General features: G+C 50.9%; 6 protein-coding genes across 6 annotated transcripts; 4 read left to right on the top strand and 2 right to left on the bottom strand.

Annotated features, from left to right (window-relative positions):
- The first annotated feature begins 41 nt into the window (after nucleotides 1-41).
- On the top strand, nucleotides 42-2,043 carry BDZ99DRAFT_442114 (putative amino acid permease). Its single transcript, XM_033717797.1, has 4 exons — nucleotides 42-300; nucleotides 409-1,585; nucleotides 1,636-1,747; nucleotides 1,812-2,043. The coding sequence occupies exons 1-4, from the start codon at nucleotides 133-135 to the stop codon at nucleotides 1,984-1,986; spliced, it is 1,632 nt and encodes a 543-aa protein (XP_033578206.1). The 5' UTR covers nucleotides 42-132; the 3' UTR covers nucleotides 1,987-2,043.
- A 183-nt stretch (nucleotides 2,044-2,226) lies between these two features.
- On the top strand, nucleotides 2,227-3,687 carry BDZ99DRAFT_298330 (NAD(P)-binding protein). The gene is made up of 4 exons (XM_033714167.1): nucleotides 2,227-2,523; nucleotides 2,638-2,942; nucleotides 3,161-3,520; nucleotides 3,580-3,687. Exons 1-4 carry the CDS (start codon nucleotides 2,462-2,464, stop codon nucleotides 3,603-3,605), a joined length of 753 nt encoding a protein of 250 aa, XP_033578207.1. The 5' UTR covers nucleotides 2,227-2,461; the 3' UTR covers nucleotides 3,606-3,687.
- Nucleotides 3,688-6,566: 2,879 nt separating this feature from the next.
- BDZ99DRAFT_385536 (uncharacterized protein) lies at nucleotides 6,567-7,931 on the top strand (the record flags this gene model as incomplete). Its single annotated transcript, XM_033715436.1, has 5 exons — nucleotides 6,567-6,653; nucleotides 6,777-6,881; nucleotides 6,946-7,331; nucleotides 7,394-7,461; nucleotides 7,519-7,931. 5 exons carry the CDS (start codon nucleotides 6,567-6,569, stop codon nucleotides 7,929-7,931), a joined length of 1,059 nt encoding a protein of 352 aa, XP_033578208.1.
- Nucleotides 7,932-8,620: 689 nt separating this feature from the next.
- BDZ99DRAFT_519900 (NAD(P)-binding protein) lies at nucleotides 8,621-9,771 on the top strand (the record flags this gene model as incomplete). Its single annotated transcript, XM_033725457.1, has 4 exons — nucleotides 8,621-8,769; nucleotides 8,852-8,929; nucleotides 8,989-9,557; nucleotides 9,617-9,771. 4 exons carry the CDS (start codon nucleotides 8,621-8,623, stop codon nucleotides 9,769-9,771), a joined length of 951 nt encoding a protein of 316 aa, XP_033578209.1.
- A 1,669-nt stretch (nucleotides 9,772-11,440) lies between these two features.
- On the bottom strand, nucleotides 11,441-12,049 carry BDZ99DRAFT_519901 (uncharacterized protein; the record flags this gene model as incomplete). The annotated part of the gene is made up of 2 exons (XM_033725458.1): nucleotides 11,441-11,803; nucleotides 11,855-12,049. 2 exons carry the CDS (start codon nucleotides 12,047-12,049, stop codon nucleotides 11,441-11,443), a joined length of 558 nt encoding a protein of 185 aa, XP_033578210.1.
- Nucleotides 12,050-12,342: 293 nt separating this feature from the next.
- BDZ99DRAFT_498090 (uncharacterized protein) lies at nucleotides 12,343-14,071 on the bottom strand. The gene has a single exon (XM_033723557.1). The coding sequence runs from the start codon at nucleotides 13,987-13,989 to the stop codon at nucleotides 12,667-12,669; it is 1,323 nt and encodes a 440-aa protein (XP_033578211.1). The 5' UTR covers nucleotides 13,990-14,071; the 3' UTR covers nucleotides 12,343-12,666.
- Nucleotides 14,072-14,270: the final 199 nt, after the last annotated feature.

Genomic DNA, 14,270 nt, shown 5'->3' on the forward strand with positions numbered 1-14,270 from the left:
TCTCAAACCACCGCTATTCCGCCGCGTTATCACGACATCGCCTCTTCGTTTTCACAGCCTCCTCTACTTCAACGAGCGCTCCCCGGCATGCTGGAACCGTAGTGTTGCAAGATCACTACCTACGACGCGAGCATGGCCAATCTAGACAACCATGGCATCGAACTCGCACCAAGCAGGGGTGCGGGATACGACAATGACGATTTCGAGAAACAGCATATCGTTGAGGACCAAGAGGAAAAGAATCTCTCGCGATCTTTGAAGCAGAGGCATATTCAGATGATAGCGTTAGCTGGCGCAATTGTAAGTTCTTTTCATTCTTCCACTATATACTTCATCACGTGCGAAATACTTTCCTATCAATTCCCCAGGTTCAGCATTTATTTATATTCCCTCTTAACCCATCTCCAGGGCACAGGTCTCTTCCTCTCCCTCGGCAGCGCTCTCCAAACTGGTGGACCCCTCGGCGCCCTCCTCGGCTACGCTCTAATTGGGGCGGTCGTCTGCTCCGTGCAATTCGCCCTCGGCGAGACCTCCGCCCTCTTTCCCGTCACCGGTTCCTTTGTACGACACGCCGAGTTCCTCTTTGACCCTGCGCTCGGGTTCGCCGTGGGCTGGAATGTCGTGTATGGCGCCTACCTCTCCGTGCCCGCCGAGATTTCCGCCGCATTGGTGCTTATCCAATTCTGGACGGAGAAGTACGCCGCGCTGTGGATCACGATATTCATCGTGCTGACGTTTCTGGTGGGGATTATCTTCATTGGAGTGTATGGCGAGATCGAGTTCTGGCTTGCCATCCTCAAGATCATGCTCATTGTAGGCATTATCCTTATGGGACTGATCATTGACCTCGGCGGGGTTCCCGGCCAAGGAAGAATCGGATTCCGGTACTGGAACCATCCAGGGCCATTTTCGCAATATCTCGAAATACCTGGCGCGTGGGGCCGCTTCCTTGGATTCTGGGCTGTGATGAACAACGCCGTCTACTCGTTCTCCGGTATCGAGAGCTTGTCTGTCGCAGCGGCCGAGACGCAGAACCCGCGACAAAACATTCCCAGGGCGTGCAAGAGAGTCTTCGCACGGGTTACGCTCTTCTACATCCTCGCGGTCCTGATCGTGGGCATGATCGTCTCGAGCACCGACGACGATCTGAACAACTACTCCGGAAACGCCTCGCAGAGTCCCTTCGTATTGGCCGCGACCCGCGCAGGGATCAAGGCCGTTCCGTCTATTATCAACGCTGTCGTACTTACCTCTGCGTGGTCGGCTGGGAATCAGAGCATGCTTGCCGGTACCCGGATCTTGTACGGACTGGCACTGAAGGGCCAGGCACCGCGCTTCTTGTTGCTTACCACGCGTTGGGGTATTCCGTGGGTTTGTGTGATCGCACAGACTCTTGTTGCCTGCCTCGCGTACATGAGTCTGTCAAATAATGCGCTGACGGTCTTTTACTGGTTCTTAGACCTCACAGCGTCGGCGGTATTGATCAGCTGGAGCGCGATTGCCTGGAATCATATTCGGTTGCATCAGGCGTTGAAGAGGCAGGGGATAGTGAGGGAGGAGCTGCCATGGCATCATTGGTGGACTCGTAAGACGCCTTTGATCGTTTTATGGACAACTTGCTAACGATAAGTCCAGCTTACACGTCTTGGTTCGCGCTTGTTTCTTGCATCATTTTCCTCCTTACCGGAGGTTTCACGGTCTTCATCAAGGGCAACTGGGATAAAGCTACCTTCATCTCAGCTTACTTGTACGTATTCCCTCAACTTGTAATCGTGACCAAAGAGTCGGAACTGACAATCATGTCCGCACAGGGACATACCGCTCGTACTAACCGCATACTTCGGATGGAAGTTTCTCAAGAAGACCAGAATCTTGTCGCTAGATGACGTGCCTTTACGAGCGGCACTCGACGAGATTGTGAGCAAGCCTGAGGAAGAAGTTCCCAAGGCCAGAGGCTGGAGGAGGTTGAATATTCTTTGGGGCTGAGTGGAAGCGCACGTGACTTGTCCGCGATTGGTTATTTGTGCTTGCCTTTTGCGCATCGTTGTAGCTGCTTGAGACTTCTGTAGAGATAAAGAGAGCTTAGAAGAAGGCATAGGAAATGATCGTAATCTATACAACCAAGTCAAATATTAATCTTTCTGCTTGCTTGACGTCAGGTGTTTGGCACGTGACCAACACCACAACAACGAGCGTATCGGCCTCATCGTGCTTTGACACGCCCATCTCTCCCACCAGAAAAAGAAAACACACAATACCCAGCCTCCGCGTCACCAAACCGACGCCTCGATGGTTGATTTCAAATCCCCGCGGGGAATTGACGCTATCACCTCGATCGCGTAAAGTCTCTCCCCCATTCCGCCATCTAACCGCAACGACGATTAAAAGCACTTGAAACCCTGACCCTCTCTCCCCAAACAAAAACCCCAACCCTCAATTTATATCAGACCCAGCTCCCAAAATGGTCAAATCAGCAGACAAACTCGTCAACAAGTCCGTCATCGTCGTCGGCGGCACATCCGGGTTCGTACCCTTCGCTTAACCCCATCCCATCCATCCCATCTCCCATCCCTAAACCTTTTCAAATACTAAACCCCCTACCTTTCCCCTAATATATCTACTAAACTTCTATGGCAGCATCGGCTTCGGCGCCGCCGCCGCCTTCCTCGCCGCCGGCGCCCGCGTCACCGTCATCTCCTCCAACGCCGCGCGCGTCGCGGACGCCGTCAAGCGCCTCGACTCGCCGCACGCGGCTGGCGAAGTCGGCGACGTGCGCGACGAGGCTGCGTTCGTGGCGCTGCTGCAGAAGCTCGCGCCGGTGGACCATGTGGTCTTCTCGGGCGTGGACAAGATTATTAGGGGGAAGCTGGAGGAGCTGGATTTGGAGGACGCGCGGTATTTGTTTGGGGTCAAGTTTTGGGGGGCGGTGCTGGTGGGGAAAGGTGGGGTTTTTGCTCTTCTTTATTGCTCTTCATCGCTTTATTTGTCGAGTTCATCTCTGTCTCTCTCTTGTCGATGTTGCGAGGTTATATGATGTGTATCTTTTCGGCCCTGTGGCGGGGCGCTCTTTTTCGATTTTCGAAGTGGAGTGGGGAGCGGAGGGAATTTCAGCGTGTGCTAGATTGGGAGACGCGACGCTAACGGAAGGTCTGATATCTAGCCGTTAAGAAACACGACATCATCAACCGCGGCGGCTCGCTGACTCTAACCTCCGGCACCGCCGCGCTGAAGCCTGGGAAAGGCGCTTCGACTGGCAGCGGGCTGAACGGGGGCGTCATCTCGCTCACGAAAGGCCTCGCCGGCGATCTCGCGGAGAAGGGCATCAGGGTCAATGTCGTGACCCCCGGGCTAGTGAAGACGGAGTTATGGGGGAAACTGGGAAAGAGCGAGGAGGAGCAGAAGAAGACGTTTGAGAACACGAAACTGCCGGTGGGGTTTGTGGCGACGCCAGATGATATCGCGGAAGCGTATTTGTATCTCGCGAAGGCGGATTATTCGACGGGGGAGAATGTGATTATTGGTGAGTAGTTCTTCATTTTGTGTTTGTGGGGTTTGAAAACAGTGGCTAACTGGGAGTAGATGGAGGTGCGAGGTTGGGGATCTGATGAGAGAGAAATAAATGGTCGAGATCGCACCGTCCATTCGAAGGGGATGGAAGTCCTCTAGGAGATATTGGAATTAGCATTACTGCTGTTCGAATCATGATAACTAGTAAGATCGAAGGGATCCGGTAATATGATTGTCTTATTCCCTGGGTATATCCGGTGCGCTATTGACACGCTTGTTGATCCCTTGCGCCCGTCAGCGCGATAGTGGGCCAAACCCGAACTGTCACTGTCAGTCGCCCACCGGCCCCCGTTTTAGCCAGATAGCGGTGAGCTGGGACGCTGGAACGCGTTTGCGGAAGAAGGCGTGTGCGCGGAGCGAAAGAGGCGTCCGGATTTACAGACACTGTTGGGTGCTGGTCACGTGTCAAGCACATTTAACAGTCCTACGTCGCGAGTGAGATCCCAACACACTGTATTTATGAAATTATGCAAGGTCCTGACTCCGCAACTGGACTGGCAACATTCTATGGAAGCATTGAGCAAATTCCTATTGTCTTACCGTAGGAATGCTGCCAAGGAGGGGTTTTGAAAGGGCAGTGAAGGAGATATCCAAAATGGTGTTCCAAGGAGTTTCCAATTGACAGCAGCTCGAGCATGGAGAACAAATACGCAAAGCTGACAGGATTAATCGGCATGTTCCCTCGATGGTGCTTCAAACTGCCGAAGGGTCATCTTGTGATATACGGGCGAGTCAAAGCCACCCCCGATTCAAGGACAACATGACTCTAAATTCTGTTATTGTGGATGCGAGAACCTCGTTATCTGGGTGGGCGCTTTTATTGCGGGTCATCAAGGGCACTGCTTTTCTTTTTCGACGTCTTGGTATGCGGGTCCTCCTCGGTAAACGATAGAGGAGGCGCAGGTTCACTCAATTAGTTCGGACGCCACCACCTACGAATTCAGAAGCAAGGCGTTTGTATTGGACTCGACCTGATCCTCTCGCTGAAAGCTCGAGGGGGCCGCAGCCCCGACTCCTTCTCGTTTTTGAGCTGCTTTGGATCCACGATGATGATGCCTTAGCTCTCATGTTCGCTTGGGTATTGCAGTGACTCGGTCGACGGAGAAGCCCAGCTCGGCGCGCTAGTAGATCCCCTAACGCCAAGAAAGTAAAACAATGCGTCGTCGCTCAAGTGTCAGGCCCATTCAGGCGCTCTCGGTTCGCAATTTGACCCGCTTGGGTTGATCTGATATGCTGAACAGTTATGATGGAGATAACGTGTTAAGGACCTCAGGTGGGTTTCTCAATTGACCCTTAGGTCGCCCAAGCATTCCCGTTCTCCGCACCTCAGGGGGACCTACGCAACTTGCTCCTGGTAATGACCCTGCTAGTCCTCCACGTAATGTCAAACGCCATGAGACTCCCTGCGCCCCCTTGCCGCAAATAGTCGGTGGTACGACGGGCAAAATGCAGGTACATTCTCACGCCTATATATACATACCAAACCGACCATACAAGCTTTGGTTAGTTTCTCCTGCAAACAGAAATCGCACAACGTAACAATCCACAGATGTTTATGCAGGGCACTGTATCCAGTACAAAATAGTACATAGTACTTGGTCGCTTGTAGCTCGGAGTTTTTCTTCGCCTAGGGTCGGACTAATGTCATTAGCAATTAATTATACCGACCCCTGTAACCGGTCCACTATCCAATCGACGTGCCTAGCATTTGGGAGGCTTTGTTCTCGGACATACAGATCCGCGCCCTGGAGAAGCAAAGGCTCACGGAAGATGGATAGATACTTGCGGTGATGGTCTCTGCCTCTGAAGGAGCTGGAGGAATGGTTACACATGTATTTATCAAGATCTTAGCTGCGGGTGCTGGCCGCCGGCACTCGGCTGCCGAGCACTCTGTATGCATGCACGACCCGGACTTCGGCGGGATCGTCCGCAATCGAGACGTTACGGGTCTAGCCATACGCCTCACAACGGGGGGAAGCAGAGAAGCAACCCGGCCACCACATCTCTCCACATCCAACCACGGGGAACTGGAAAAGCGACCCGCCACCGCCTCGACTCCACTGGACGGGACGGCTCGCGAGTCAGCATGACAACGGGAAGGGCCGTCACACCGTCAGAACCCTTCTTCGCAAATCTAACTGCGATTCCCGACCTCTGGTATCGAAGGATTCTATATAGTATACACAGCCCTTTTCTTGCGAAAGTCTTGTGGTGTTGCACCAACATCAACACGAATCCTAACAATCTACTCGGATGCCGAAAGATTTAGCTTGCCAGACGAGCACTCCATGCAGCAGCATGCATCCATGGAGGACGCTCGGTTTTGGCGCGATCAGCAGGTCTGAGACCAACCTGACTCCTAGGCATGAACAGCTCGGCAGTGAGAAATGCGGCACGCCGGGATCGAAAACGAGTGACCCTGCGCAGGGGAAGTGGGTTCCCAACCCGACGCCTTGGATCCTCGGTTTCCGAAAGGTTGGCGTCCAAGAGCGGCGTCTGTCGCCAATAAGAGAATAGGCGGTGTGACGAAAACGGCCTTCCTCGAACTTTACTTGCAGCTGTTTTGACCTGGGACACCCCAGATGCTGGGACCAAGAACAGAGTTTAATCTAGTCAGGGGCCGAGTCCTTCTTCGGCTTCGAGGACTCCAAGGACGGCTCTCCCGACGGAGAACTAACTCTTCAGACCGGGGCCTCTCTAGAGTCCCTGTTGAAAAGCTTTGCTTGCAACGGTGTTACTTGTGGGGCTGTGGGGCCAGCCTCAATTCCAAGCGAAGTGCTCTCTGTACATCATTCGCATGTTCCATCACCCTGTAGGTTCACAGGGTGGTGAGATCATCACGACCCCCAGGAACGCATCGCCAAGGTCAGTTCTGCCCGCAAAGAGGCTTCATAGGCGCTCATGCCTCTTGACCTCCTTACTTCAATAAATCTCTTCGTGTCCTCTTTGCGCTTTTTGTTCGCACTCACCAGCCTTCCAAGTTCCGCTCCACCGCAATCATGCTCAAAGAAAAGGCACTGACGCTGGTGGTGGTGAACTTCGTCTTTTTCCCAATTGCTGCCATTTCATTGGCTATGCGAGTATATGTTCGAGCTACTCGAGGAGCTGTAGGCACAGACGACTACCTATTACTCGTCGGTCTGGTAAGTACCCTCGTTGACCCAATAGAGCTTTGCTCTAGCAGAGTAGGAAAATTAATGTTGCAACAGGTTCTATTTGCTCTAACGATTTCTATGTCAACGGTTGCCGCTTATCATGGAGTTGGCGTTCATCACTACGGTGCTACTGCCGCACAGATGCGTGATGGAGTGATGGTACGCTCATTATAGCCGTCAAACTTTGGCTTGCCCGCTGAGTTATCCTGCTAATAGAGATTAGTACTTCTCCTTCTGGCAGATATTCTTCATCACGAGCACGGTTCCAATAAAAGCGTCTATCTGCATCTCGCTTCTACGCATCACGACCAACAAAGTGAACAGAATAATCCTGTGGACACTTATAGTACTGTCGTCTATCGCAGCACTTATTTCCAACGTTGTAGTATGGTCGACTTGCCGCCCTATGGCATTTACCTGGGACAAGACAATCAAGGGGGGGAAATGCAGTTCCATCGATATAATCCTCGCTCTTAGCTATCTAGTATCGGGATCGAACATCATTACGGACTGGACCTGCGCGATACTGCCGGCATTTATCCTCTATGACATTCAAATGCGCACGAAGCTTAAGATTTCCATCTGCCTGGTTTTGGGTATGGGTGCTGTGTAAGTCTAACCTTGGAATACCGTGTGCTACTGCAAGCTTGCTAACCAAATACTTCGTAAAGGGCGAGTACCGCGACTTTGATACGCTTGAAATTCATTCCTAACTACAAAAATGCAAACGACTACCTTTGTAAGAATGCTTGCCCTCTGAGAATCGCCGCGGCTACTAACTCTTATATCCTTGCAGATGGATTGGCAGATATTGCGATCTGGTCAGTAGTTGAGATTGGACTTGGTATCATCGCCGGATCGATTGCCACGCTGAAGCCACTCTTCAACAAGATCTTTGGTAGCTCGAAGGACCCCTCCCCGTACACGAACGACCACACTCCAAGGCCATTTCCCGGAAGTTACCGACTACGCGACGTTTCGAAAGGCGGACTGGAAACGACAGTAAGGGGAGGAGAGCGTAGCGATATTAGTGATGAGGATACGGCGAGCCAAAGAAGGATGCTACGGAGCGTTGCGATTGAGGGGCACCATCCGGAGGGACATAGTCCGCCAAGGCAAAATCTGGAAGGCATCAAAGTTACCTACGACATCAGCGTGAGCAACGATCGGGACGACAAGAAGGAGAGGAAGGTGGAAGAGATGATATAATTAGTTGAGGTCATATTATTGGTCGTTAGGTTGCACGTTTCAAAGGCAAAAAGGAGTCTAGGCATATGTATCAGTGCGGAATAGGAATCGCTTCATAACGCTACCGGCAGGTCTAGTGCTGATAAGTCGGAAACTTAAGCTCAATTGAAAGGATCTCGGGCCTTCTTGTTTTTGACAGAATTGGAATCATGACTTATGATTCTTGCGAGAGAAGATCTTCGGTAGTCCTTGTCACGGTTGATAGCACTAGACAGCGAGGTCCTGAATTGGACAGCGAGGACCTGAACTAATCGGCGAGGACCTGAATCAGACCTCAAGGATGAGGCACCGGCACTTGCCGCCAAGACTGCATCATGCATTAGCTACGAAGGCCTCGAGTGATAGTATCGTGAGCCCCGCCCGGTACTCTGGGTAGCCTATGGCGTGTCACGGCTTCGTGGCACGTACAGTAGCGAAGCATATGCAGGTATGCTGCAATGCGGGCGGAACGATTCATGGCCAAGTGTGGGGGCATGAGCCGACCCGCGGGCAGATACAAATCAATCCTACTGCAAACGTATTTGACCGTAACGGCATAATCCAGACGCCTCAGCCGCCTGGCCCTTGCTATCTGCATATATAGCCGTATCTTCCTCACTCTGTCCGCTCCTCCAACCTCACACTTCCAATTTTCCTACATCACCGAAAACATGTCTGCTATACCTGTTTCTGCCCAGCTGAGCCCGGAGCAAGTCGCTGCTCCCGTGAGCGGCGCTTCACTCAAGGGCAAGAGTGCTTTAATAACAGGCGGAGCATCAGGGCTTGGTGCTGCCGTCGCGCTCGCGTATGCCGAGAAAGGGTGTGTTAAGATAGTCTCTCTTAACCTAATGACTATAAACCGCAACACTTAGAACACTTCTGCTAATCTGATCTTAATCTAGTGCCTATGTTACGATAGCTGATATCAACGAAAAGCTCGGTAACGAATACACGAAATCGCTCCAAGAGAAAGGCCTGCAGTATGTCGAATTCGCACACCATTTAACCCCCCTCGGCTCAGGTGATCTGATTCGATTAGCGTCCAATTCATCGCCGCAGACGTAACATCCTGGGAGTCCCAAATCGCCGCTTTCAAAGCGACTGTCAAGTTCTCCCCAACCCACGATGCGATCGACATCGTCGTCGCTTCCGCCGGCGTGGCCGGAGACCTGTGGTCTGACCCCAAAGAACCTCCATTCACGCTGGAGACGAATCCTCCAGCTCCAAACATCAGTGCGTTCAAGATCAACAGCATTGGCCTGTACTACACGGCCAAGCTGTTCGAGCTGTACTCCAAGCTGCCGCGTTCGGTGCCTGCCGCAGATCCGCCGGTTCTCATCCTGGTCGCGTCGCTGGTCGCGTATCTCGATTTCCCGCTGATGAGCAGCTACACCTCGTCCAAGTACGCTGCGCGTGGGCTCTTCCGCGTCATCCGTCCGCTTCTTTCGGCCAAGGGCATCCGAGTCAATCTCATTGCGCCTTGGATTATCGAGACGCCTCTCGTGACGGATTTGGTGAAGCTGTTCGCGGCAATTGGCGCGCCGCCGGGAGAAGTGAAGCAGGTTGTTGAGGCTGCTATGTTGTTTGCTGACGATAAGACTATCAACGGTGAGTTTCATGTCAAACCTACTCAGATGCTTTTGCTGATATATCATGCGTCTTGTTAGGCCGAGCCATTGCCACCGGTCCCAAGAGGAATCTGGATCTCGGTGATGATGTTGCAGGAGGAGATGGAGGCAAGGTCATGGCCGGGTTTTTCGAAACGGAGTTGCCTAACTGGCCTACGCACTCCGCTGGAATCGCGAAGTTGTTGGGTTTCTAAGTAAAGAAAGCCTTTAGAGTATAGCGACCAGCGAACTTTGAGCGTTGCTTTTGTCAGATAGATCCTCTCAAAAGCGAGGGTCTTTCTCGCGCAGAATATGATATGTCCATTCCAATATCTCGATGCAGGTCCATGGTGGGCCATCTTGAGGTTTGCTCTTCCGTCTCATGGGTAAGCAATCTCGTGGAATTTGAGCTGTATCTTGACTAGTTTGCTTCCTAGCAACGGGAGCTCTGCTAACAGCGCTGTCTAGCTTCCAGGAACGGCACCCAAGCAGTGGCCTATCACTTTCCTTAGACTCGTTGCTCAACAATGTAACCTAAGGCGACCGGGCTTTATTTAGTGGAATTCAGGGGCAATCCGGCAAGAATAATCGAAGAAGGATGCGGCCTTTACCCTCCATTGTTCTTGCCCCATCTTCCTTCGCCCGTCTATTTCCCATAACTCTTCTCTTTCTCATTCACTGTCTCAATTATAATTGCGATCACTCTATCTAATCATCCCGCCTACTTCTGCGTTTACTCCCGTTTTCCATGCCGACGTCTTCTACAGCACTAGGTCATAAGTCTGGGCACACGGGTTTTATCACTACTTGGCTCCAATCTTGCTCACTCGAGACCACGGCGAGGAGCAGCCCAGCTAGTAACTAGCTAGTTAGTCAAGAGGCAGTCTAATTTACACTGCTTGAAACCTGACATCATGCCTAGGTTTGTGAAATTCTATGGGGTACCCCAAGCAGTGGTGAACGCGTGTACACAGACTTATGACCTGTCACTGTAGGGCCCAAGTCGCTGCCACGCAATCTGATCTAATGTGGCTTTCGAACAACATTTACTTCGCTGAGGTGTCCTTCTGTATTCGAAAACAGCGCGAGAATAGCCCTATCTCAGAGACGCGCCAAGCGGAAAGGTGTGCCTGAATCGCATCACGACAATGATGAACATCGCATGCTCTGTATCAGCACTAAAGCACCCCAAACGGAGGAAAGCACATAGTATACAAGTTCATGGTCGTGCTTTGGATGGTAAGCTCCAAGCCTTTCATTTCCATCTAGCAAGGAAATATTTCCATTCCCCAAGACATTAATGAGTCTCATATCAAGGATTCCTGATGCAAGTTGCGCAGGCTTATTCGAGAAGTGCATGTTCTTGAGAGCGAGGATTAAGATGCACGTGCTATAGCTGTATTGGTCTTCGTTCAACAGGGTGGAGTTGAGCCGGTAGTGAAACCCAACAACATTTGCGATGATGGCAATGCGGTCAGATGGTACCAAGTTATCGCAGCTTTCCATCATCTCAAACGTTTTCAGTAAGTTGTCCCAGTCCGTGATGGTATCTAGATACCCTCGATGATTCAAAGGAGATGGTGCCATGATTTCTTGGATACTCTTGTCGATATTCCCAAAATAGTAGTCTCTTGGCGTACAATTGAATGGGCCTCTGCTAGAAGAATATGGGTCGATGTAGATATCAGAACTGGAGTGATCGAATCTCTCGACGGTGAGATTGGGATTGATTGGAATCAAGTACCATAGAGCTGAGGCACAGTGCCGCTCCTGGAAAGTCCAAGTTCGCATGAACCATCTGTCCTGGGTAATATGGCGGAGAATTCTCTCGGTCATCTCTTCAGTCTTAGCTCCTGATCTTATGATATTCGTTTGAAACCTCCTCTAAAATTCTTTCGTATCCGTAACGAAGAATTCTTCCAAATTATCCAGGAAGCTTTGGCTCGATATCTTGGTGGAGAGAATTGCGGCTGTAAATGTGCTCTGTGAGTACACGCGATGCATGATTCGCAGATGTCTCTCAATATCGGCAGGATCGGTCTGGTCAATGCATTCCTGATCGATCCAAACTCGAGGACTCCCGCCCAGCGAAGCCTCTTTGGACCGTGCGAAGCAAAACGCCCGATGAATAATTTCGACGTGACATCTAGGCGGCCGGAAAACTCCACCAGCCCATATGACATAGTCAGGAAACGACTTGTTCTTGTCTTGCGAATTGTCATGGTCCCAAGTGTATGAGACCGCGACCTAAGGTATCCGCTGCATGCGTTCCGAAGGATCTGTGACCTTAAGATGGACTCTCTTCACACTCCCGTCGGCATCGAAGCTCGGAGTACCATGAGGAACGAGAAACCGCAAGTTGATAGGCGCAGACTCTATATGAAGCTGGGCTTCTTCTACAAGGGCGACCTCTTGGATCTCATCTATACTGGCTTGTAAGGCTTCCAAAGAGCCATGGATGTCGCCAAAGGTGAGTGCTGTGTCCCGTTGCATAGTGGCACAATCGTTCTTTTGGTCTCTACGGCTACAAAACGTGTGCTGGGGTGCTCTTCAGGTAAGGTGATGAATGAGACATGCAATGGTGGGTGAAGCTTACAAGATTGTAGTGCTGACTTGAAGTAGAAATGTAACTGGTGGAGTGTCTGCATGAATGTCCGGATGGTCTGTTCTCCGAAAGTGTTGAAGCTCAAGTGTGTATAAGGGGGATGGTGTTGCTAGGCTGAAGTAGCGGAGCGGAGCACATCAGGCCGAGAGGATCCATGCGGAGTTCATGCACGCCAAGCATGAGGCGTTTTCAGCTGTCCCATTTTGCTGAGATGCATATGCAAGCTGTTGCTGGCAAAGACTTGGTATACATGCAAACAAATTTCTATCCGCCCCACAGACTCATTCGCTTCACTCATCAAAGAGTGAGTCGACGGTCTTGTGAAGGATTACCCCACATAAATCGCTAGTCAATTAAAATCTTCCGTGGGTGGCCTGTATCACATCCTCAAAACTTCACATCTCGCCCATATCCCTCAAAATCTGGTGAGTATTCCCAAACGGTGGTAAAGAAAGACGCACAGACATCTATCTGCAGACTTCAGCGGACAACGACTGGTTTCTTACTAGTAAGGATCTGGGTTCATCCAATTGTGTGCTTTTGAGTAGTCTTCCAGGTTGGCAAGGGTTTCTTCGAGCGTTTTTTTGAGGAGGCCCCATGATGGTCGTAGTTCTAAAGGATGGCTGACGAACCATCCGGAATTTTTCAAGGCCAGAACCAGAATACACGTACTATAGCTATATCGTTCGTGGTTCAGCAGCGTAGACTTTAATCGGGCCGGAAACTTGTTGACGCTGGCAAATATGGCTATCCTATCAGATACAACGAGGTTATCGCAGGTCTCCATAATTTGGTGTGTCTTTTGTATGTTGCCAAAGAAAGTCTGGTTGGAGTTTATGCCAGTTTTTATGGGAGCCTGTGGGTGAGTTGGCAGTACAGCCTGCGGGCTATATGGAGGGAGAGCAAAGTGGCTTTCGAGTATAAGTGCGAGGCCGCGTGTCGTGTCCCAGCTGTGGTCGCTCCATCGACACAACCTCCTGAAAAGGAACAGCTTCTCGAGACAAATGTCTGAACCGACTCTTTCTAGTCGCTTGAGTTGGACGGTCGTACCGACGGGGATCAAGAAATGTACACGTGACCCGCAGTGCTTTTCTTGAAAAGTCCAAGTTCTCCTAAACCATCTGTCTTGGGTGACATAGTTGAAGGCTCTCTGGACGGGTCCAAGAATTGAAACAGGGTGATTTTTCCGATCCGTCAAAGTCAAAAGTGCGAAGTCTTCACGCCGGGGTGTGCGATTTGTACCGAGGTCCCAGTGGAGGAATATGTCGAGAGCGTCTACAAGACGTTGTGCTAAGATTGTCGAAGACAAAACGGCGACAGTAAACGCACTCTCAGAGTAGATCTTGTGCATTATCTGCAAATGGCTCTCAAGATCATCAGGGTTGTCTTGATCTATGCATTCTTGATCAATCCAGAGTCGAGGCTGAGGTAGCTTTGCAGCGGCAAAACACATAGCTCTGTGAAGGACTTCAACGTGGCATTTTGCCGGGCGGTAGGTAGATGCTCCAGTCCAGATATAGTATTCCGGGAGAGGATCATAACCATCTTCAAGTTTGTGTGATTTGGCGTGGTCCCAGGTATAGGAGACTGCAATGTATGGTTGCGAATGTACATACTCGGAAAGATCTGTAAGCCGAAGGTGTATCTGTTTTCCAGTGTTAGGAGGTGTATGGCATCCGGTTGTAGATGTTGGAATTTCACAGGGAACGAGATGACGCAGGCGAAATGGTTTCGCATAATCATGCGTAAAATCATTGAACCTGGAAAACCTCGGGAAACTGTTGGCCTCAGCTTGAAACGCCCCCATTGAACCAGGTTCATCAACCATGGCAACTCTCTGTATCTCGTCGATGCTTGCTTGGAAATTCTTTAAGGTCCCATGAATGTCTTCGAATGTAAGCGCCGTATCTCGCTGCATGATTGAAATCCGGTCGCCGGTGCCTCGATATATAAAGCTTTGGTGTTGGATGTGTAGCGTAAAGTTGGGTAGATTGGTTTAGTTTGGGCCTACTTTGACGCTGTTTGAGGTCCCACAGCATCTCATGAAATAGGGAATGAGATGTAAAGATGTCGGTATCGTAAATCGATTTGATGTTGAGGCCAGTCCCT

The sequence above is a fragment of the Mytilinidion resinicola genome (genome assembly GCF_010093595.1).
Source record: "Mytilinidion resinicola strain CBS 304.34 unplaced genomic scaffold BDZ99scaffold_8, whole genome shotgun sequence".
Taxonomy (NCBI): Eukaryota; Fungi; Ascomycota; class Dothideomycetes; order Mytilinidiales; family Mytilinidiaceae; genus Mytilinidion; species Mytilinidion resinicola.